Source organism: Bos taurus, chromosome 24 (genome assembly GCF_002263795.3).
Source record: "Bos taurus isolate L1 Dominette 01449 registration number 42190680 breed Hereford chromosome 24, ARS-UCD2.0, whole genome shotgun sequence".
Taxonomy (NCBI): Eukaryota; Metazoa; Chordata; class Mammalia; order Artiodactyla; family Bovidae; genus Bos; species Bos taurus.
The window spans coordinates 46,854,388-46,876,170 of record NC_037351.1 but is presented as its reverse complement, the minus strand read 5'-3'; the positions used below and the strand labels follow the sequence as shown (position 1 = coordinate 46,876,170).

Below are 21,783 nucleotides of genomic sequence, written 5' to 3'. Positions count from 1 at the left end.
TGGCATCACCAACTCAATGGACATGAACTTGAGCAAACTCCAGGAGAGAGTGAAGGACAGGGAAGCCTGGCAGGCTGCATTTCATGGAGTCGCAAAGAGTTAGACATGATTTAGCAATTGAACAACAACAAAAGGCACAGAGAAGGGGTGAAGCCCTGACATTAGGGGGGTTCCTCAAAGGCCGCTGGGCTCCAGAGGCTCCTAGTCATGCTTGAGGGTGAGCTTTTTGAAGAGATATTCGCCCAACCCAGCCTGGGGACCAGCCATCCTGCAGAGATTGGTCAGGTGTTCTCCCATCTTCTGGGAAGTGTCTCTCCAGGAAGTCACAGAGGTAGGGGTCTGTGAGGGCAGAACCCAGGCCATGCAGATCCAGAAGGGCTGGGTCAGGTTCTTCTCCTTGAGAAGGGTGGCTTCAATAGCATCCCGGGTTTTCCTGACTCATCTTGAGACGGCTTCTGCATGTCCTGGAAAAGGGTGCAGCTGCAATGCTGATTTTGCATTTTCAAGAGATGCTGGACCCTCTCTTGCTTCTTCTCCTCAGCCAGTTCACAGAAGTGGCCCATGTCCTCCAGAGCCACATCATTGTGGTCAGTATAGAAGCCCAGCGAGAGGTAGGTGTAGGAGGCCAGCAGACATGTGTTGACCAGGCAGATGACGGTGGCCTCCACCTCGGTGGAATAATTCTGACGATTCTGGGAGCTTATGGTTGATCACTAATGAGAAGCTACGCTTGAAAAATGATGTTCACTGGTCTTGGTGATCGGGGAGAGTTGAGTGGCTGATTCTGAGGGTTGTGACTAAAAAAAGGTTGGAGGGTGGTGGGAGGCTGGTGTAAGGGTGAGGGGGTGGGGGTCCCTGGGTCTATTCCATCCAAACATTATTAAAGCAAGAGATGCATCTACGGGACCGCTGAGGGCAGTGCCGAGACAACTATTTTATAAACACATTTTAAAAATCCAAGAATTTGAATGTTTTTGGAAGTAAGGAGATCAGAGGAACAATTCTTTTTAAGGATATAATCTGCTGTTATCAGCTTAGTCTACCAGCCTGGATATTTGAAAAGTGATGAATCAGATAACCTGGTACAAATATTGTACACTGTATTTTAAGCTGCTTTTGCTAGATCTAGAGATTTGGGGGACTGAAGGAGCCCTAGAGATCATAATCGCCTAATTTTATAGGTGATATAACAAAGGCCCAGAGAGGTTAACCTGATTCTTTTGACAATAAAAGAATTAGATTATGTGAGTTGTAACCCAGTGGTGGAGACAGAGGCGGGTGACTGTGAGATGCTTTTCTCTCACCTCCACTTCATCCATCCCTAACTTCCAGTCATCTCTCTTTCCCTTTTCTTCAGTAACCAATAATCTAGTAAAAAAAAAAAAAAAAACAACTGTGAGTCACCACTTAACCAAAGCTTCCAGACAAGGCCCGCATGTTCCCCTCCTGCTACCCAGCCCAGGATAGAAAACTTGGAGTGGTCACTCTCCCCTTACAAAAACCACCTTCTGTCTCTATCATTAGTGTCTACAGCTTTGTGGACCTTGAAAAACTGGAGGATTTGTTGGCATCCTGTTGTTTCTTTTATTCCCTTTACTTTATCTTCCTGTGTTTGTCCCTACCTGATTTGCACTTAAGGCCGATTTTGGAGATAGTGCTTATGTGTATCTGTGAGAAAAGATATCTCTCTTCTTCCCTGTAGGCACTAACTGGTTGGCCCATTTAAGCTTAATTTCTTCTTGGGAGTTTGACTAATTATTCGTGGTTTTGGCTAGAATCTCTTCCAGCAGCTGCAACACACAGGCTTCCAAAATCCTTTCTGGGCCTAATGTGCTGCTTTTCCCTTTTTAAAGGGGAAACCGAGAAGTTCAGGAAATGATTACTTTGCATGTGTGCGCTGTGTGCTGAGTCACTTCAGTTGTGTCCGACTCTGGCGGTCAGTGTGAATGCTTATTAGGCCAGCTGTGTCTATTAGCTAAAATGATCAAAATTAGAATTCTTCCTTCATACAGAGACCAGGAGATAGACGGCCTATCGTTCCTAGTGATTGCATTTTATTTTATTTTTCATTTAATTTTATTTTTTAAAGGTCATTTTCTTATTTTTTTACCTTTATTTAGTTAGTTAGTTTTGGCTGCACTGGGTCCTCATTGCTGTGCACAGGCTCTCTCTAGTTGCAGTGAGCAGGGGCTAGTCATTGCTTCGGTGTGCCGTCTTCTCACTGGGATGGCTTCGCTTGCTGGGGATCGCGGATTCTAGGCACAGGAGCTCAGTAGTTGTGAAGTATAGACTTAGCTGTTGCATGGCCCGTGGAATCTTCCCTGACCAGGGATCGACTGGTGTGCCCTACACTGGCAGGTGGATTCTTAACCACTGGACTACCAGGGAAGTCCTGGTGATTACATTTTAAAGGAATGGCTTTTAGGTCCTTGAGTAAGACACCCTTCAACAGTAGGAGATACATATATATCTCAAAGGGACAGAGGAAGGACTCACAATCATAAATCCACTTTCATAAGTGCTCTAAGAAGGTGTGGTCAGTTGCCTATTTTCAGGTGTGGGCTAGAACAAACAGCAAATTTTGGGGGGAGCCTTGAACTTTCTCAGGCAGGCACTTTAAGGTGGGGCTAGGGACTTCCGTGGTGGCCACGCTTACCAATGCAGGAGACGCAGGTTTGGTCCCTGGTTTGGGAAGATCCCCTAAAGAAAGAAATGGCAACCACTCCAGTATTCTTGCCTGGGAAATCCCATGGACAGAGGAGCCTGGTAGGCTACAGTCCATGGGGTCACAAAAGAGTTGGACACAACTTAGCAACTAAACAATAATAAGGGTTAATTCTTATGGATTGAGCTGTTAGAAACTAAGTCTTTTAATATGTGGATAGGGGATTGGATGAAATCATTTGTGTTGAGAATCTGTAGTTTTTACAGGCCAAGGTTGAGTTTGATCAAGGAGAGAATGTTTCTCATCCAGTAATTTTAAGACCTGTTGTAAGGTCAGAACCCCCAAGATGGCTGTTCTCTTTCTCTCTGTAACCACCTGCTCCACCAGGACCTGCTTCACCTACACCCTACACTCAGGACTGACCCACCCACACACTTGCCCCAATCCCAGCCAGTGATTGTTCTTGTTGAAGGAGCAGTGAAGGGCATGCCCCTCTGCTGGTTTCCCTGGTAATCCTGGTAACCAATCAGCCAAGGTGACAGCCAATTACTCTGTAATTGGTAATCCCCCCATCCCTACCCGCCAACCCCACCATTCCCCAGGAATGAAGATTGCTGCCATATCTTGCCCACCTTGGGGTGTCACTCCAGGGCCTTGCTTTTGACAGTAAGTATTCCTGTTCCTGCCCCCTCATCCATTACATCATTATTTCTGTTTCTGACTCCTAGGTTTTCCTTTGGTCTTGAACTCGGGCAAGCACAGTCCTTGGAGGCCTGTGGGGTGCAACTCAACCCATATTATTTCAGTTAAATTTTTATAAAAACTTTTATTTGCCTTTTTCATCTGTAAAATAGGAATTACCTATTAACATCTCACAGAGAAGGCAATGGCACCCCACTCCAGTACCCTTGCCTGGAAAATCCCATGAACAGAGGGGCCTGGTGGGCTGCAGTCCATGGGGTCGCTAGGAGTAGGACACGACTGAGCGACTTCACTTTATTTTTTCACTTTCATGCATTGGAGAAAGAAATGGCAACCCACTCCAGTGTTCTTGCCTGCAGAATCCCAGGGACGGTGGAGCCTGATGGGCTGCCGTCTATGGGGTTGCACAGAGTCGGACACGACTGAAGCGACTTAGCAGCAGCTTTAACATCTCATACAACACTTGGGAGCATCTAGTACAGCGCTGTCCAATGGAAGTATTGGACAAGCCTCCATGTCATTATCAATAACCTCATTGCCACATTTTAAAAAATAGAAATAAACAATAAAAATTAATGTTTGCATTTTATTTACCTAATATAATCAAAACATTTCAACATGTAATCAATACTTTTAAATTATCGGGAGATTTTACGTTCTGTTTTCGTTCTGTGTATTTTACATTTACAACATTTCCGTTAGGGCCAGACACTATTCAAATGTTCAGTAGTCACTTCCAAGCTGCCGCATTGGACAGCGCGGGTCTACACAGCTCAGCAGACACGCCCTGCAGAGGTGAGCGTAGGGCGGGTCTTAGCCAGACGGGGCGGAGCCTCTCAGGGCGCGTTTTGGGCCTCGCTAGCTGCCGTAGGAAGCGCCGGACGTGGCGGCGCCACGTCCCCTGCCGCCGAGGGAGAGGAGTCAGTTGGGCCTTGGGGTGGGTGGCCATGGCTTTTACGTTGTACTCGCTGCTGCAGGCGGCCCTTCTCTGCGTCAATGCCATCGCCGTGCTTCACGAGGAGCGTTTCCTCAAGAACAGTGAGTGGGGCCGGTGGGCCGCACTGAGGGGGCGGCGGCGGAGCTCGGGGATCGCGGACCCGAGTAGGGCCGCGTGAGGGGACCACCTGGGCAGGGACGGACGGACGGGCGGCCAAGGGCTCGCCTCTTTGGGGCCCTTCCTTGGGTGGGGAAGCCGAGCCACTCTCGTCTCACAGGAGAGTGAAGATTGTTCCACAGACGCCCGCTGGGTGCCAGCCCTGGGGGGTCGGGAAGCGGAGATGAGTAGAGCCGGGGACGCCCTTGCCTGCGACTAGTTTAGGCTAGGAATTTAGTACACGTTTCCATGGCTGCTTTTAATTGTCAAAAATCTGAGGTGTGGGTTTTCAGTGAAAGAGGGAGGGGCGTGGCTCATTTTGGAGCGTGGGTAGTTTGAAGAAGGAACTGATGGAGAGTCATAGGGGTTCCTGGGCTTTGGAGATAAGAGGAAAGGAAGCCTGTTGGGATTATCACAACATCCAGCCACGCACATTCCAAGAAAAGTTTATTCAGCACAGTTTATCGGGTGCCTGTGATGCACCAGCCTAGAATCTGAGCGTACAGGGAAGACAAATTATGCCTACCGGGATCTCGCAATCCAGCGAGCTCCATGCCACTTGAGCAGGCTGCTTTTTTCTGTCTAAGGCACAATTACGGCAGAATACTGCATGATGGTACATCATTTGTCACAGCGTGCGGAACGTGTCAGTGTAGATCACTGAAACTCAAACCCATGAGCAAGGTTGATTCGTTTTATTTATTCCTTCAGGAGAGATTTATTGAGCACAAATATGTGCCGGGCCCATGTAATAGGAGCTGAGGTTACAACAGTTATCCTACCCTTCTAATGGAAGTTACTCTAAGTAAAAACTGAAGAAGTGCCAATAACAAGTATGCAGAATGTTACAAAAGAGATGTGTTGGGACATACTAACTTGTGAGTCTTGGAAATCTTAGAGGAAGTATGTCTAACCGGAAACGTGTAATGTATCAGTAAATATTAGGTGAAGGGTCAGGAAGTGAGGGGTAAAAAGCTGGTGTGAAAATTGGAAAGGTCCTAAGCAGGGCAGTGATGTGACCAGATTTGTGTTATTTGCAAGATCTTTCTGGTTACTTTATGGAGAACAGTTCAGAAGTGTAGAAGAGTGGATGTGGAAAGCACCATTTCAAATAGGGCAAGTAGATATTGTGAGTATAATACAAGTTGAGTGGATATAATAACAATAATGATACCTAATGCTGAACACTAACCTTGTGCCAGAATCTGTATCCAGTGCTTTACACATACTAACTTGTGTAACCCTTACAAGAACCCTGTGAGACAGGTACTGTTCTCATCCCTGCTTTACACTAAGTTGGAGGAAATGAAGAAATGGTAGCTGGAAGGGGATACGGGGATATGTTTTGTGGTGGTTTTGTTTTTAGGTGTCAGCAGCAACAGTGAGGGAGAAGGCAATGGCACCCCACTCCAGTACTCTCGCCTGGAAAATCCCATGGACAGAGGAGCCTGGTGGGCTGCAGTCCATGGGGTCACTGAGAGTAGGACACGACTGAGCAACTTCACTTTCACTTTTCACTTTCACTCCTTGGAGAAGGAAATGGCAGCCCACTCCAGTGTTCTTGCCTGGGGAATCCCAGGGACGGGGGAGCCTGGTGGGCTGCCGTCTATGGGGTCACACAGAGTTGGACACGACTGAAGCAACTTAGCAGCAGCAGCAACAGTGAGAACTAGTCAGGTTCTTTTGTAAGTCAGTGCCATGAAAAACGTGGGGAGAAAGTGAACACTGAAGCAAATATACAAATATAAAAAAGAAGAGATTAAGAAGGTATTCATATGCAGCATGTGGACCTTGGTTGACTTCTACTTCACACATCGACTGTAAAAAACATTTTGAAGATTCTAGTATGGACTAGATACTAGATGATATTAAGGAATCACTGGACATCTTGTTAGTGTGATAAAGATGCATACTGAAATATTCAGGAGTGAAATATTATAGTACCAGCAATTTATTTTTAAAGAAATCAAGCAGAGAAAAAAATGAAGCACATAAGGCAAAAAAAAAAGTCAATAATTTAAAAAATTAATTATTTATTTAATTTGGGCTATGCTAGGTCTTGGTTGCTGCGAGGGCTTTCTCTAGTTGGGGTGTGCAGGCTTCTCAGTGCGGTGGGTTCTGTTGTTGCAAAGCACGGGCTCTAGAGGCGTGGGCTTCAGTAGTTATGGCTCCCAGGCTCAAGAGCACAGGCGCAATAGTTGCGGCAACTGGGCTTAGTTGCTCCATGGCACATGGGTGCTTTCCAGATCAGGGATTGAACCTGTGTCTCCTGCATTGGCAGACGGATTCTTAACCACTGAGCCATGAGAGAAGTCCCCCAAGTCAACAATTATTACACATTGTAAATCAACTATATTCCAATATAAAATAAAATGTTTAAAAAATCAGCAGTTATTAAATCTGAGTGATAAATATGTTTTAAAACTTTCATAATTAAAGGTTAGAAAAAAGAATGGCTAACAGGAAAGAAATAGTAATGAGAGAAAAATAAAAGATACAGGAGAGAAATGAGGTGATTGATAGCTGAAGGATTCTGAGAAGGTGGGTGGAGATGGGACCTAAGGTACACATGGAGGAGATGGCATAAATGGGAGGTGGGATACTTTCTTTATTGAAAAAGGAGGAAAAGTTAGCTGGAGAAGCAGGAGGTTCCTAGAGTTGGTGGCAGAAAGTTTTTCTCCATTCCTTACAACAAATAGGCCAATCACTGTGAGCAACGTGGAAAGATGTAGCAGCGAGCATGACCCAGTGTCTTTGTTCTCAGAGCAGTAGAACAGATAAATAATTATACAGATAGTTGAGTCTAGGATAAATGCTTTGAAGGAAGAGAACTAGGTAAGAACCATGGGAATGTAACCTCCTGGTTGGATTAGGACAGTGTTGGTTCCTAAGGAAATAGCATTTAAAGCTAAGTCCTAGAATAGGAATAGGAAGTAGTGTATTTTTGGTTACCTTTCAGTCTTCTAAGTGGAGAGAGATGTCATGTAGGCATTTGTGTATACAGGTCTGGCGCCCAGAAGGGAGGTTTGGGCAGGATTTACACATGGGGATTTTTAGTGTTGGCTGGTAATTTCAAACTGTTGGAATGAAGGCTCTTTCTCAGGGAGGTTCAAGGATTGAGTCCTGAAATTATTTATTCATGTCAGGGTTCTTGGTTGCAAGCAGCAGAAGCTGATTCTGGCTAATTAAGGAGAAGGAAATTTAATAAAAGTTTTTTGGAGAATAGAACAATGGAGCAGAGTGGAGAATCCAAATATAGACACATATTTATATGGACACTTAATTTAATAAAGGTAACAGCAGAGTGTGATAGGAAGGTCCTTCGATAAATGATTCTGGGTTAACTGGATATTCAAAAAGAAGTAAATGAATCTTGACCCTCTGCTTCATGCTAAACACAAAAGTCAATTGCAAGAATGTTGTAGATCTAAGTGGGAAAGGTAAAAATAAAGCTGGAAGAAAACATTTTTTTTTCTGAAAGGGCCATATTAAAAATACATAGCAAGCTTTTGCAGGCCAGGAGACAGATGAAGCTATTAAGTGGGAATTAGCCATTTATAAATGTTAATACATCATTCTTTTTTCCCCCAGCTTTGAGATTTAATTGACATATAACATTGTGTAAGTGTAAGACATATTTGTGATGATTTGGTACACGTATATATTGCAGAATGCTTACCACAGTAAGGTTGGTTAACATATCCTTCACCTTACATAATTATCATTTTATTGTAGCTATTGTTTCAGTGAGAACATTTAAGATTTACTTTCAGAGCAGCTTTCAAGTAAACAATGCAGTGTTGTTAACTGTGGTCACCATGCTGTACGGTAGATCCCAAAAATTTGCTCATCTAATAACTGAGAGTACCTTTTGACCAATATCTCCTGATTTCCTCCACCACTCAGCTCCTGGCAACCGCCATACTACTGTCTCTTTCTATGAGTTCAATGGTTTTAGATCCCACATATAGGTGAGATAGTACGGTAGTAGTCTTCCTCTGAGTTATTTCAGTTAGCATAGTGTCCTCAGGCTCCATCTTTGTTGTCACATATGTCAAGTTTTCCTTATTTGTGGCTGAATAATATTTCATTGTATAGGTACATTGCTGCGGCTGCTGCTGCTGCTAAGTCGCTTCAGTCGTGTCTGGCTCTGTGCGACCCCATAGATGGCAGCCCACCGGGCTCCCCTGTCCCTGGGATTCTCCAGGCAAGAACACTGGAGTGGGTTACCATTTCCTTCTCCAGTGCGTGAAAGTGAAAAGTGAAAGTGAAAAGTGAAAGTGAAGTCGCTCAGTCGTGTCCGACCCTCAGTGAACCCATGGACTGCAGCCTCCCAGGCTCCTCCATCCATGGGATTTTCCAGGCAAGAGTACTGGAGTGAGTGCCATTGCGTTCTCCGATACGTACATTACATTTTCTTTATTCATTCATTCGTCAGTGAACACTTAGATTGTTTTCATGTCTCGGCAATTGTGAATAGTGCTGGAATGAACATAGGAATGCAAATATCTCTTCAAGATAATGATTTCATCTCTTTTGGATAAATACCCAGAAATGGGGTTACTAAATGTATTTCTTTTTGAAATTTTTTGAGGAACCGTCATCCTACTTTCCATAGCAGTTGTACAAATTTACATTCCTGTGGACAGTGCACAAAGGTTCCCTTTTTCCACATCCTTGCCAGCATTTATTGTCTCTTGTATTTTTTGGTAATAGCTGTTCTAACAAGTGTGAGGTGATATTTCATTGTGCTCTGACTTGCATTTCTCTGATGAATAGTGATGTTGAATCCATTTTCATGTACTTTTTGGCCGTTTTTATGTCTTTGGACTCTTCAGTTCCTCTGCCCACTTTTAAACAGATTATTTGGAAATACAATTATTAATGGAGAGCACTTCCAAAATGTTGATGTGAGAACCTTCACTGGACCCTCTTTTCAATGAAACCACTATAACTAGTGACTATTATTTAAAAAACAAACATTCAGAGTCACCGGACATTGTCATAAGAATATACAACAAACAGAGAAACTTCTTTTTTCTGCCAAGAAAATCTATTAAAGCTCAGTAAGGGCAGTGAGACTCTCTTGTGTTTAAGCCACATCCAGTTCTCCCCCCTCCCCTACTGGGGAAAAAACAAAGGAAATAATAAAGATTACAGTGAAAATTAATAAAATCCAGAGCAGAAAAACAATAAAGAGAATTAACAAAACAAAAAGCTAGTTCTCTCAGAAGATCAACAAAATTGGCAAACAGTAAAAAAGAAGACTCAGATTCCTAAAGTCAGTGATCAAAGAAGACATCACTACCTTAGAGAATGAAAAGGATGTTAAGGGAATGGTGTGAACAACTGTATCCCAACAAATTAGATGATTTAGATGAAATGGACAAATTTCTAGAAAGACCACAAACTACTGAACCGACTGATTAGACCTATAACATGTAAAGAGATTAAGTTAGTAGTTTTAAAACTTTGAACAAAGGAAAACCCAGGCTTCATTGCTGGATTCTACCAAACATTTAAAGAAAACTTAATACCAAAATAGAGAGGAGAGAGGACATCCCAACTCATGCCTTGAGGCCAGTATTAACCTGGTATGAAAACCAGACACAGCACAAGAAAAGAAACCCCAGACCAGTATCTCTGATGAATATAAACACAAAAATTCTCTGCAGAACACTGGCAAACTAAACCAGGTGGGATTTACCGCAAGAGTGCAGGGTTGATTTAACCTTTTAAAATGAGTTTAATTCATCATATTAGTAAAATAAAAATCACATGATTATAATAGATGCAGAAAAAAATTTGACAAAACCCCATACCCTTTCATGATAAAACATTCAAGAAACTAGGAATAGGAAAGAACTTTCTCAATCTGATAAATAACATCTATGAAAACCCCCCTAGTGAGGGTTGTGTGAGCCTAAATAATAGAGAAATTCCTAAAGGAGGTAGATTTTAAACAGTAAGTCAGGAGACTCCCCTGGTGGTCCAGTGGCTAAGATGCCATGCTCCCAATGCAGGGGGCCTGGGTTCAGTCCCTGGTCTAAAGATCCCATGTGCCGCAATCAAGACCCAATGTGGCTAAATAAGTAAATATTAAAAAACAAAAACAAAAAACCAATAAGTCAGATTTGCATCAATGTACAGAGAAATGAGGGCTTCTCTGGTGGCTTAGTGGTAAAAAATTTGCCTGTAGTACAGGAGACACAGATTCAATCCCTGGATCAGAAAATCCCTCTGGAGAAGGAACTGGCAACCCATTCCAGTATTCTTGCCTGGGAAATCCCATGGACAGAGCAGTCAGTGAGGCTACAATGCATGGGGTCTCAAGAGTCAGACATGGCTCAGCAACTAAGCCACCACCACAGAGAAATGAACAAGGTATTCCATAGGCCTTAACATATGATAGACATAGATGAGCATGCAGTTTATAAAACATTGAAGAAACTCTATAGATACATGTTTCTATTTAAATATATATTACTGAAAAGCATTTAATTTCGTCAAAGGTTAAGTGGAAATAATTGTGTTGAATTGGGAATTATATTGAACCAAGAGAGATTAGTCTGAGTATACTAGATCATTCACTTCAGCAGTGTTCTTTTTGATCAAGGTAATTTTTTCAAACTTATATTAGTAGAGTTCTTTGTGTGGTTTATTAGGTACTTTTACATTTATGATAGCCCTGCAAACTTGGTGACACAAAATAAAGCACATTCATTTTCTTTCATAGAAATGGAAACTGATCTCAAAGAAGCTGAGGTTTGCCAATGTTCTCAAAACTGCGTTAATACTTTTTTCTTCAAAATGTATCTAGCTGAGGATTGTTGACTGAACCTGGATGGATTACCCTTTTGTGTGTGACTTTTTGAAGTCTGGGCAGGGGAAGAACATTATGTGGTGTTTACAATTAGTAACTTTTTCTATTTAAGTTCATTCCTGAGATTGGCAGCAACAGCTGCTGGCTGGTCTTATCATTTGTTTTCTGCTGGGCCCTCCAGCTATGGACAAGAAAGCTGCAGAGTTCAGTCTTTATCCTTAAAAAAAAAAAAGCAAAGCTCTTTAAAACTTTGGCCAGATTCCTTAGAAAAACAACTGACACTCTTTAGTAGCAGTTGGAGAGAAAACTATTTGTTACAGTAAAAGGTAATCCCTGGCAGATGATCTTTCACTGGTCAATTTTGTATTTGTCTGTGGAATATCGAGAGGAATGTTTTCCTCACTCTCCCCAAAATTCTGTTTTCTTTTTCATTCTAGTGGCATAAGAATAGAGAAGCTAACATTAGCCGATAATTTACTATTTTTTAAAAATTACTTAAGTGCTGATGCTTAAATCATGGTATTCTCTATATTGTAGAGTTTTATCCTGTTTTGTTGAGGAGCAAGCAGTTGGAAGATATATTTTTTTTCTGGGATCACTCCTCATTATGTGCACGATCCACAAAGTACTTAAAGAAGTTCTTTTTTACCATCTAAGAGACTGTGGCCCTGAATGGAAAGGAGTGATAGTTTTAGCAAGGATAAATTTCCTAAAAGCAGGTAAAGGAAATGAAACCAGCAACTGTCTAAAGGCAGTTATAGAGCAATTCAGAGTGACTTGTGGTTGAAGCCCCTCTCTGGAACCTGTCCTTGCCTGCAGGATGTTCATGCTCTGAATTCCATAGGGGTTTCTCCAATAGAGGAGTAGCTTTACAGGTTTTCTTTTTAAATATCATTTTTATTTTTATCAAAGCAATGTATGTGTGTGGTTTTAAGGTCAAAAAAGCCCTTCAACCTATAAAGAAAAATAGAAGCCTCCTGCTCCATCTCTCCTCAACCTCCTCTATTCTTCTAAAGCAATTATTTTTAACTCTTTCAAGTTTTAAATCATTGACCTACTATTGTGAAAGGTTTTAGCACAGTTGTACCATCAGTGGCACACTCATTCTTGTATAAGCACAAATACACACACACTTCCCTTCTCCGCCTCTCACATCTCCAGCCAATTATTGGTAATATCAGTATTCCATATTTAATATGACTATGCATATTACAGCTGAACAGTTAAAAAAAATCATAATTTTATTCTTCTAGTTGATTTGTGGTTCAGGTGTAGAATTCTAGATTGGAACCACTTTTTCTAGAGTTTTGAGGACATTATTCCATTTAATTTTCTCATTTCCTTTATTGATGTTAAGTCTAATGCCATTGTGATTCCTGACTCTTTGTAGGTAGAGACCCTTTAGGGTATTCTCTTTATCTTTGCATGCACAGTCGCTTCAGTCATGTCTGATTCTTTGCAACCCTATGTTCTGTAGCCCACCAGGCTCCTCTGTCCATGGGATTCTCCAGGCAAGAATACTGGAGTGGGTTGCTGTGCCCTCCTCCAGGGGATCTTCCCAACCCAGGAGGTGAACCCCCATCTCTTACATGTCCTGCATTGGCAGGAGGGTTCTTTACCACTAGCACTACCTGGGAAGCCCTTTTATCTTTAGAAGACTGACATTTTACAATAATGTGGCAGTCTATGGGTCTCCTTTTCATTGGGCCGTACCCTGATTGGGCCCATTTGGCCTAAAGGCTCATATCCCTCAGTTTTGGGATATCATCTCTTAATATGTGTTTGATAATTCTTTTAAAAACTTTTATTGGCGTATAGTTGATTTACAGCATTTGTGGTAGTTTCAGGTGTACAGCAAAGTGAATCCATTATATCCTTTTTTTTTTTTTTTTAAGATTCTTTTCCCATTAGGCCATTATAGAGTGTTGAGTAGAGTTTCCTGTGCTATACAGCAGGTTCTTATTATCTTTTTTTTATATATATAGTAGTGTATATATATTAATCCTCATATTTCCCAGATTATCGCTCCCCCATCCCTTGGTAATGATAAATTTGTTTTTTACATCCATGACTGTACTTTTGTAAATAAGTTCATTTGTTCAGTTCAGTTCAGTCGCTAAGTTGTGTCCGACTCTTTGCGACCCCATGAATTGCAGCATGCCAGGCCTCCCTGTCCATCACCAACTCCCGGAGTTCACTCAGACTCACATCCATCGAGTCAGTGATGCCATCCAGCCATCTCATCCTCTGACGTCCCCTTCTCCTCCTGCCCCCAATCCCTCCCAGCATCAGAGTCTTTTCCAAGGAGTCAACTCTTTGCATGAGGTGGCCAAAGTACTGGAGTTTCAGCTTTAGCATCATTCCTTCCAAAGAAATCCCAGGGCTGATCTCCTTCAGAATGGACTGGTTGGATCTCCTTGCAGTCCAAGGGACTCTCAAGAGTCTTCTCCAACGCCACAGTTCAAAAGCATCAATTCTTCAGCGCTCAGCCTTCTTCACAGTCCAACTCTCATATCCATACATGACCACTGGAAAAACCATAGCCTTGACTAGACGGACCTTTGCTGGCAAAGTAATGTCTCTGCTTTTGAATATGCTCTCTAGGTTGGTCATAACTTTCCTTCCAAGGAGTAAGCGTCTTTTAATTCCATGGCTGCAGTCACCATCTGCAGTGATTTTGTACCCCCTCTTTTTTTTTGACTCCACATATAAATGATATCATAATGATATGTCTTTCTGACTTCACTCAGTATGACAAACAGTCTCTAGGTCCGTCCTTGTTGCTGCAAATGGCATTATTTTGTTCTTATGGCTGAATAGTATTCCATTGTATATATGCACTGCGTCATCTTTGTCCATTCCTCTGTTGATGGACATTTATGTTGCTTCCGTGTCCTGGCTGTTGAACATTGGGGTGCATGTATCTTTTTGAATAATGTTTTTCTCTGGGTATATGCCTAGGAGTGGGATTGCTGGATCATATGGTAGTTCTATTTTTAGTTTTAAGGAACCTCCACACTGTTCTCCATAGTGGTGTAGTGACTGTATCAGTTTACATTCCCACCAACAGTGTAAGAGGCTTCCCTTTTCTTCACACCCTCTCCAGCATTTATTGTTGTAGATTTTTTGATGATAGCCATTCTGACCGGTGTCAGTTAATACCTCGTTGTAGTTTTGACTTCATTTTCTCTGATAATTAGTGATGTTGAACATCTTTCCGTGTGCTTTTTGGCCACCTCATTAGGTAATTTTTTCCTGTTTTTTCTTTGCTCTTTCTGAAACTCCAGTTATTTTGACATATTGATATTCCTTTTTTAATGCTTTTCTTGTCTTGTAGGTGTCTTCAACTTGGTGTGTCAGCCTCTTGAACTTTTTATGCTGATAGAGCGAGAACAGTGCTCCTTTTTTACGTTCCCTTTTTCAGGGTATCTCGTTCTCTGAGTTTTGTAGCTACAATTGTTTTTCTCTAAGGATGTTCGTTTTTTTAAAAAAATGAACTTCTTGCATTCTCTCTTCCTCAGAGCCTTCTTTTCTGGCTTGACTCTATCCTACCATGTTCAGAATTGTTCCCTCTTGACTGTCAGTTCATTCTAAAGAGTAAACCCTGAGAGGCTCTTTGGAAGCTCTGTGTATATGGTTGGGAGTTACTCACCAGTGGGCGTCTGAGTTAAATTCGCCGTTTCATTAAATCCCCCTGTATGTCACTAACTGAAGTCACTAATTGACCAACTTCCTGAGTAATTGTGCAGCTTCCTGTCTGCAGAATGTAAGTATTCTTACGTTCCAGACTTATGTGATACACAAGCAGGGAAAGCGAGCAGGAATCTGACACTTAGGTTTGTAGACCTTAATTAATTAATTCAGTCCACCTTCCCGAGACCCCAGGTCTGGAGGTTCCCTGCTTCAGTCTCCACTGAGAGTAAACCCGTCTCCTGAGGGGGTAAGAAAGAGAGAAACTCTTCCCATCAGTTCAGTCTAAGGAAAGGGAGGTGGGGATGAGCGGCGCTAACTTCTCCTGTGGGGACTTTCAGTTAGTCCTCCTGTGTTTCCAAAACCGCATCACCCTCACTGGCATTTTGAAGTTTCTCTCAAGTTTTCAGGATTCTCAGCAAGATTCGCCTCAGTTTTTTATTGTGTGCTCCCTGGAGGTTTAGATTTCAGTTTTCTCTGCTAAGTCAGTTATTGTTCCGTTTATCTTTTTCTGTTGTTGTTCGGATTAACTTCTCTTGCCTGAGGACTTCTTTCTTATTACTCTTGTAAGCTCAGTGGTAAGAGAATCCACCTGCCAGTGCAGGAGGCACAGGAGATGTGGGTTGGATTCCTGGGTCGGGAAAGTCCCCTGGAAATGGCAACCCACTCCAGCATTCTTGTCTAGAAAATTCCATGGACAGAGGAGCTACAGTCCATGGGGTCGCAAAGAGTTGGACATATTAGATTTCAGGAGAAGTCTTAACTTAAAAGTGTGTGTCCACTGATGGGGTTCAGGACATGCTACCCCCAAGTAAGTCACTGTGGCGTGTTGAACATCTCAAGCTGAAGGAGTTTAGAGAAAACACCAGAAGCAGAGCGATCACCCCACCCTCCCCCCTCACTGCCCCTTCTTTCCTGAAAGCAGGAAATAAGTTTCTCATGTGAAAGGTATCCTCCCCATACCAGAAGGAAGGGAGACATTCTTAGCACCAGAGACAGGGAACTGAGGGCCAGACAGACTGTATTACTTTATGACATTATCCATAGCCCAAATGCCTTTTCTTGTTAATTCTTCACAAATTTATTCCCTTGTCTAAAAGGTAGAAGTTTCCTGTTCTGCTCACTTTTTCAGGTCTTCATTTTCTCCTGAAGACTCCCAGGTACATGTAAAACCTTAATAAACTTTGTATGCTTTTCTCCTGTTAATGTCTTTGTCAGTTTAATTTTCAGACATAACCAAGGACCCTAAGAGGGTCAAGGAGACATTCTTCCTTACAGTAACCATTATGTTTAACTGAAACCAGGCTGCTTTCTTACTGTGCAGAGTTGTTAAGTAGGTTCATATGAGTAAGACTAAACTGGTTTGGAAAATAATACAACTGGTGGTGGTAGCCATTTTGTGTTTTATGTCTTTTCAAGACACTATTATGAAATAATTTTCACCACATTGTAAGTAGTTAAAGGCTGGTACTACACCTTTGAACTTAGATGACAGAGAATTGCCATATAGTGGAGAATTCTGATTTGAGCTACCTAGAAAAGAGAAAGAAAAATACCTAGAAAATATGTGGGACAAAGAAATTATAGTAGAACTTGTTATATAGTAAAAGTAAATGTTGGAGAAACAGCATAAATATATTTTCTTGCCAGAGATCCAGAAGTAAGAAGCAAGCAAAATGCAGGTTTGAGATTGTTTTTAACTTGGAGAAATCTATGCATTTAATATTGGAGGATTTCTTCCTCCCTCCCTCAAAGCTACAATGAATGAATGGTTTGTGTTATGCTTTGTGTGTCTTAAAAATAAAGAAACATGGTTCTTTGAAAGTTTTATCTATGATCCTAGGGTTTACCATACCTTTGTTTATCCAAAGTTAACTCGGTTTGCTATAAATTCAGTTTAATTCCACAAATGTATATTAAGTACTTGCTCTGGGGTTGGGGAGAAGGGAAAGGTAAAGAAAGACTAAATTTAGTTCCAGGAATTTATAATATGACTTACAATCAATAGTTACTGTTTGGGTAAAACAAGGTTTATTATGACATAGAGGGGAATTAGGAAAGGCCTTGACTTTAAAGTCAGACAGACCTGGATTACTTTCCCAACAAAGGTCCATCTAGTCAAGGCTATGGTTTTTCCAGTGGTCATGTATGGATGTGAGAGTTGGACTATAAAGAAGGCTGAGTGCTGAAGAATTGATGCTTTTGAACTGTGGTGTTGGAGAAGACTTGAGAGTCCCTTGGACTGCAAGGAGATCCAACCAGTCCATCCTAAAGGAGATCAGTCCTGAATATTCATTGGAAGGACTGATGCTGAAGCTGAAATTCCAACACTTTGGACACCTGATGCAAAGAACTGACTCATTTGAAAAGACCCTGATGCTGGGAAAGATTGAAGGAGGGAGGAGAAGGGGACGACAGAGGATGAGATGGTTGGATGGCATCACTGACTTGATGGACATGGGTTTGGGTGAACTCCGGGAGTTGGTGATGGACAGGGAGGCCTGGCGTGCTGCGGTTCATGGGGTCACAAAGAGTCAGACGTGACTGAGTGACTGAACTGAACTGAGACCTGGATTCAGAAGCTGCCTTTAACATGTATAGCAGTTAATCGGAATTGAGTGTGAATAGCAATACTTGGAGGGTTGTGGTATGATACAGGGCTAGCATTTTAATTTAAGGAGCTTCTGACTTCACTCAGTAGATGATGGAAATCATCACACATTGTGAGCTAGAAAGATCTAACCCTTTAAGGGAGAAAGAGGTTGAGGTGAAATTGCAGAGGCATCTATTGAGAGTCTGGCCAAAGATGGTAGAGGCTGTGATATTAACCATTGTGATGGAGGTTGAGCTCTGGGAGCTTGAAACGAGTAACACCTCCGTGGACTAGGAAGGCTATGAACACAGGTGAGCTAGGTCTTGAAGGGTGAGTGGGAGTCAAAACATACCTATTCTGTTGTGAACTTGAATTTTATATTAGTTTTACACCGTAGCATATCTCAGTATTGATGTAACCAAAAAAGCAACCATTATTTAACCTTTATTTCAACCAAGTAAAAGTTGATTAAGCAATATGAAATCTTGTTAGCTGATACTTGGTTCTTTCATATATAAAATAAAAACTTTTTCTCCATCTTCAGGTTAAATGGTTAGTGTGTCAGGAATTAATTAAGCCCTGTAGTCATAGGAGATTAAAAAAATACCTAGTCATAAGAGATATGAAAAGTGGACCTGAAATAAGGACAAGAGAAGGACATTGCAGAAATGAGGATGTGTGAGCCTCTAGAAGAATGTGTAAGGCAATAAAAAAAAAGATGAACAAATAAAGGTAAAGAAGTAATGATTTATATTATCAGGAAAATGACAGAAGAAGGTAAAAGACCCATTTACTAAAAATAAGTGGGATTAGATAGTAGGCTAAATTCCTCACCTCAAAATTGAGAAATGAAGAGGAATGGTCAAGTTAAAAATATATACCTCTGTTGCCATGCTATGAAGACCTATCCAAGCTATGGACAGGTTTGTATTAATATTTCCCCAGGTGAACACATAGTGAAACTTAGATGCAACACCTTTATACTAATAATTACATTGGTTTTTATGAATTCTGAGTTGAACTAATTTATTATTCAACTTGACAATATGCTTTGGTTTTCAGTTCTGACCTGAAAAATGCTTTGTTTAAAAAAGGAGAAAGATAACAGTTAGGTTGTCACAACAGTCATCTTTACTGAATTCAGTGCCATGGAATAATTTACTAGGCTATAGTTTATTTTATAAAATTAAAAGGGAAATTAAATGTGCTGCTTATCAAAAGTAAAAAATACACGCTAAAATTTTTAAATCATATGACTATATTTTATGTCTTTAACAGAGACTCAAAGTTACGTTTTAGAAGGTGACTAATGAGGGAGCAAGGCAAGTGCTTAATAAATTTTAACACAGCTTATCATCTTTATGTTATGCAGTTGGCTGGGGAACAGACCAGGGAATTGGAGGATTCGGAGAAGAGCCAGGAATTAAATCTCAGCTAATGAACCTTATTCGATCTGTAAGAACCGTGATGAGAGGTAAGAAGCAAAACTAGTAGAACACTCTTTCATTTTAATTTTGTGGTTTAAGTAGCAAAACTTCCGAGTGTGAATGTCATTTTTGGTGGAGATTTTCTCCCCGGGACTTGGAAGCAACGAACCTGAAAGAAGGACACTTGGACAGTCTCTTGCAAGGACTGACAAGTTTATTTCTGCAGTCAAGCCTTTTTATAGAAGTATTAACAAAGAGCTTAGAGTATACAGTCAGCAGAGTGGGTATGGGGTTAACACCTAATCAGTAAAAATATTTCAAGGACAGCGTGCTCTAAGTGACCCATGAGCTTATCCCATAACCCGTTTTCTCAAGCAACATCCTTAATATTTATTATTAAATCTTGGTGCCGGGCATAACCAAAGGCAGGAGATGTTTTTCTGCCCGGGTACATCAAGCTGGGGTATTTCTGGCCCTTCACCATTTTCCCAAGGACTTCCTCCAACCGGCTATTTTGTACTGGGCTTCCCAACAATTTTTGTAGTGGAAACTTTTTTCTGTTTGACTTGGCTTTAGTGCTTAAAAAGTTACTAGTTTTTTTCCTCTCTTGCCTTCTCTATTTAAGCCAACTGATGCAGATGGAATGCTCAGTGATGTGATGTTTCTTTGCTACCTGTATGTCACCACTTGGGATTGAAAGACATTAGTGTTCTTGCCTTTTAGAAATTCTTTTTGCTTCTAAGTAGAAAAGTTATCTAGAGTCCTGTAAGACTTTCAAGAGAAAAATACAGGTCCCATGTCTGTTATTTTATTAGAAAATATTTTAGAACAACTCGGGAGTTCAAAACCTTTTATTTGAAACTATTAAAATTAGAGTCTCTTACTACCTCTACCTCTGTCTGTCTATTAGCTGCTTTCATCACAGCTTTGGGTAGAATGATAAATAAGTTCATTCTTCATTTAGTGATGAAGCTACAGAATCTTCTTTGCACTGTTTTTCTAATGTCAGATATCGCTGGCAACCATGTGGGTCTACTTCTGCCTGGGTCCAGTTTGCTTGTGTTCCCAGAGCTGCTTCAGCACTATCCCCAGATTACTTTGTATTGATCTAGTTGTGACAGTTGTGACCCTTACCCAGTCACACAAGCCCTCTTTCAAATAAGGTTTGGATTTTATGATCCAATGCATGTTTGAATGTTGCTATGTGATAAGGATTTGCAATGTGATTCTGATGACATACTGTATTTCTACCTTCCTGACTTAGTTCTTTTCTGATTTGTTTAATAATTAAATTTGTTTTTTCTTTGCAGTGCCATTGATAATAGTAAACTCAATTGCAATTGTATTACTTTTACTGTTTGGGTGAAGATCAGTGGGGGAAACGGAGACTCCAAAGAAGAGCTGCCAGCAGAAGTTATTACTTCAGTCTTTATTGAAGTATACATATCTTAGCTGGCTCTCCTTGGACTTGACAAAAATGTAAACCTGACAATAAAACCAGAGTCCCTATTTATCTGATTTTTAAAAAATGTTGTACTTACAGTTTTATTGTAAAAAGATCGTATCATCAGAGGCCATAACTGTCGAGGATTGGAATACATTGGATTGCTGACTGCTGATAAAAGTTCATGCTATGGAAAAGATTGTAAAAGGGTGCAGGACTGTCACTTCTGTGTTTTTAGAGATTTCTCTCTTTGACTTCTCAGGGATGAATTTTTTTTCAAAGTTCTTGTAACTTAGTTATGATGTGAGAACAATTATCCTCCTAGATAAAATTTAAAGGATTTTTAAAATATAAAATGTTAGATAATTTGGATTGTTTTATTTTGAACTCGTTGGTTAAGTATTCTGTCTGTATACTGTCTCAGCTATGAAAAATTCAAATCTATAGTAACTATTGAGGACCAATACTCTGATTTTGGGGAGAGTTCTAATTTTCTTAGGTTGGATAGTCACATGTTGATTGTGTTTTTAAGTTTCATTTTAAGTTTTATTCATGCATTTGTTATTTTATTAATTGGCCTGAATGATGAGACCAGATCAGTATCTACATATTTCCAAAGGTTAAAGAAAAATCTGTATAGAAAAGTCTATGCCCTTTTTAACAATGATGACTTATTTTTTAAAATCAGCATAAATAGTAGCCTGCAAGAGCAATCCTAAACAATCACCATTAAACCACACTATGTAAGAAGACTTTATTGTTAAGCATTTACCTCCCTAAATTATCAGGTTTCTTGGAGTAGCACATTAAGGGGTGTGATTGGTGATTCTTCATTCTGTCAGACACTAGAGCATTCATGGTGGATAAATTGTCTTTTGTTTTGTTTTTAAGTCTTAGACCATCCCATATTTGTTTATCCCATAATACCGTTTTATGCAGAAAGATTAAGATAATGTAAATGGTTTTTCTGGAAATTAGTTAATAATGCTTTAAAAGGGGTGGAACGGCATCTGTGTTTAAAAGAGAACATTTGTAAATAAAATTCAATTTCCAAGTCAAACACTTGTTTTTGTACCTTAGTATATACCTGTCAGTGTTAATCTTATTTTGTGTATAATACTTACTCTATATGTTCTTTGCTCTAAAATCATTGAACACAGATTTAATGAGTTTCTTTTTTCTTCAATGAATTAACAGCATTGCTGACATATATCAGGACAACTCATGAACAACTCTGATTCTATGACTTAAGGGCAGGTATTAGATGCCTGTTGGCCATGCCTGAGCTGGAGATGGAAGATCTCTGAGCAGGGGGGCCTTACAGCTGAACCAAAGAAGTTTATTAG

At 40.8% G+C, this 21,783-nt stretch overlaps 1 protein-coding gene and 1 pseudogene across 1 annotated transcript; one reads left to right on the top strand and one right to left on the bottom strand.

The window, feature by feature from the left end:
• Positions 1–136: 136 nt before the first annotated feature.
• On the bottom strand, positions 137–4,316 carry LOC785129 (ferritin light chain-like; annotated as a pseudogene).
• Positions 4,312–21,497, top strand: IER3IP1 (immediate early response 3 interacting protein 1). Its single transcript, NM_001113320.1, has 3 exons — positions 4,312–4,405; positions 18,939–19,040; positions 20,304–21,497. Exons 1-3 carry the CDS (start codon positions 4,315–4,317, stop codon positions 20,357–20,359), a joined length of 249 nt encoding a protein of 82 aa, NP_001106791.1. The 5' UTR covers positions 4,312–4,314; the 3' UTR covers positions 20,360–21,497.
• The last annotated feature ends 286 nt before the right edge of the window (positions 21,498–21,783 follow it).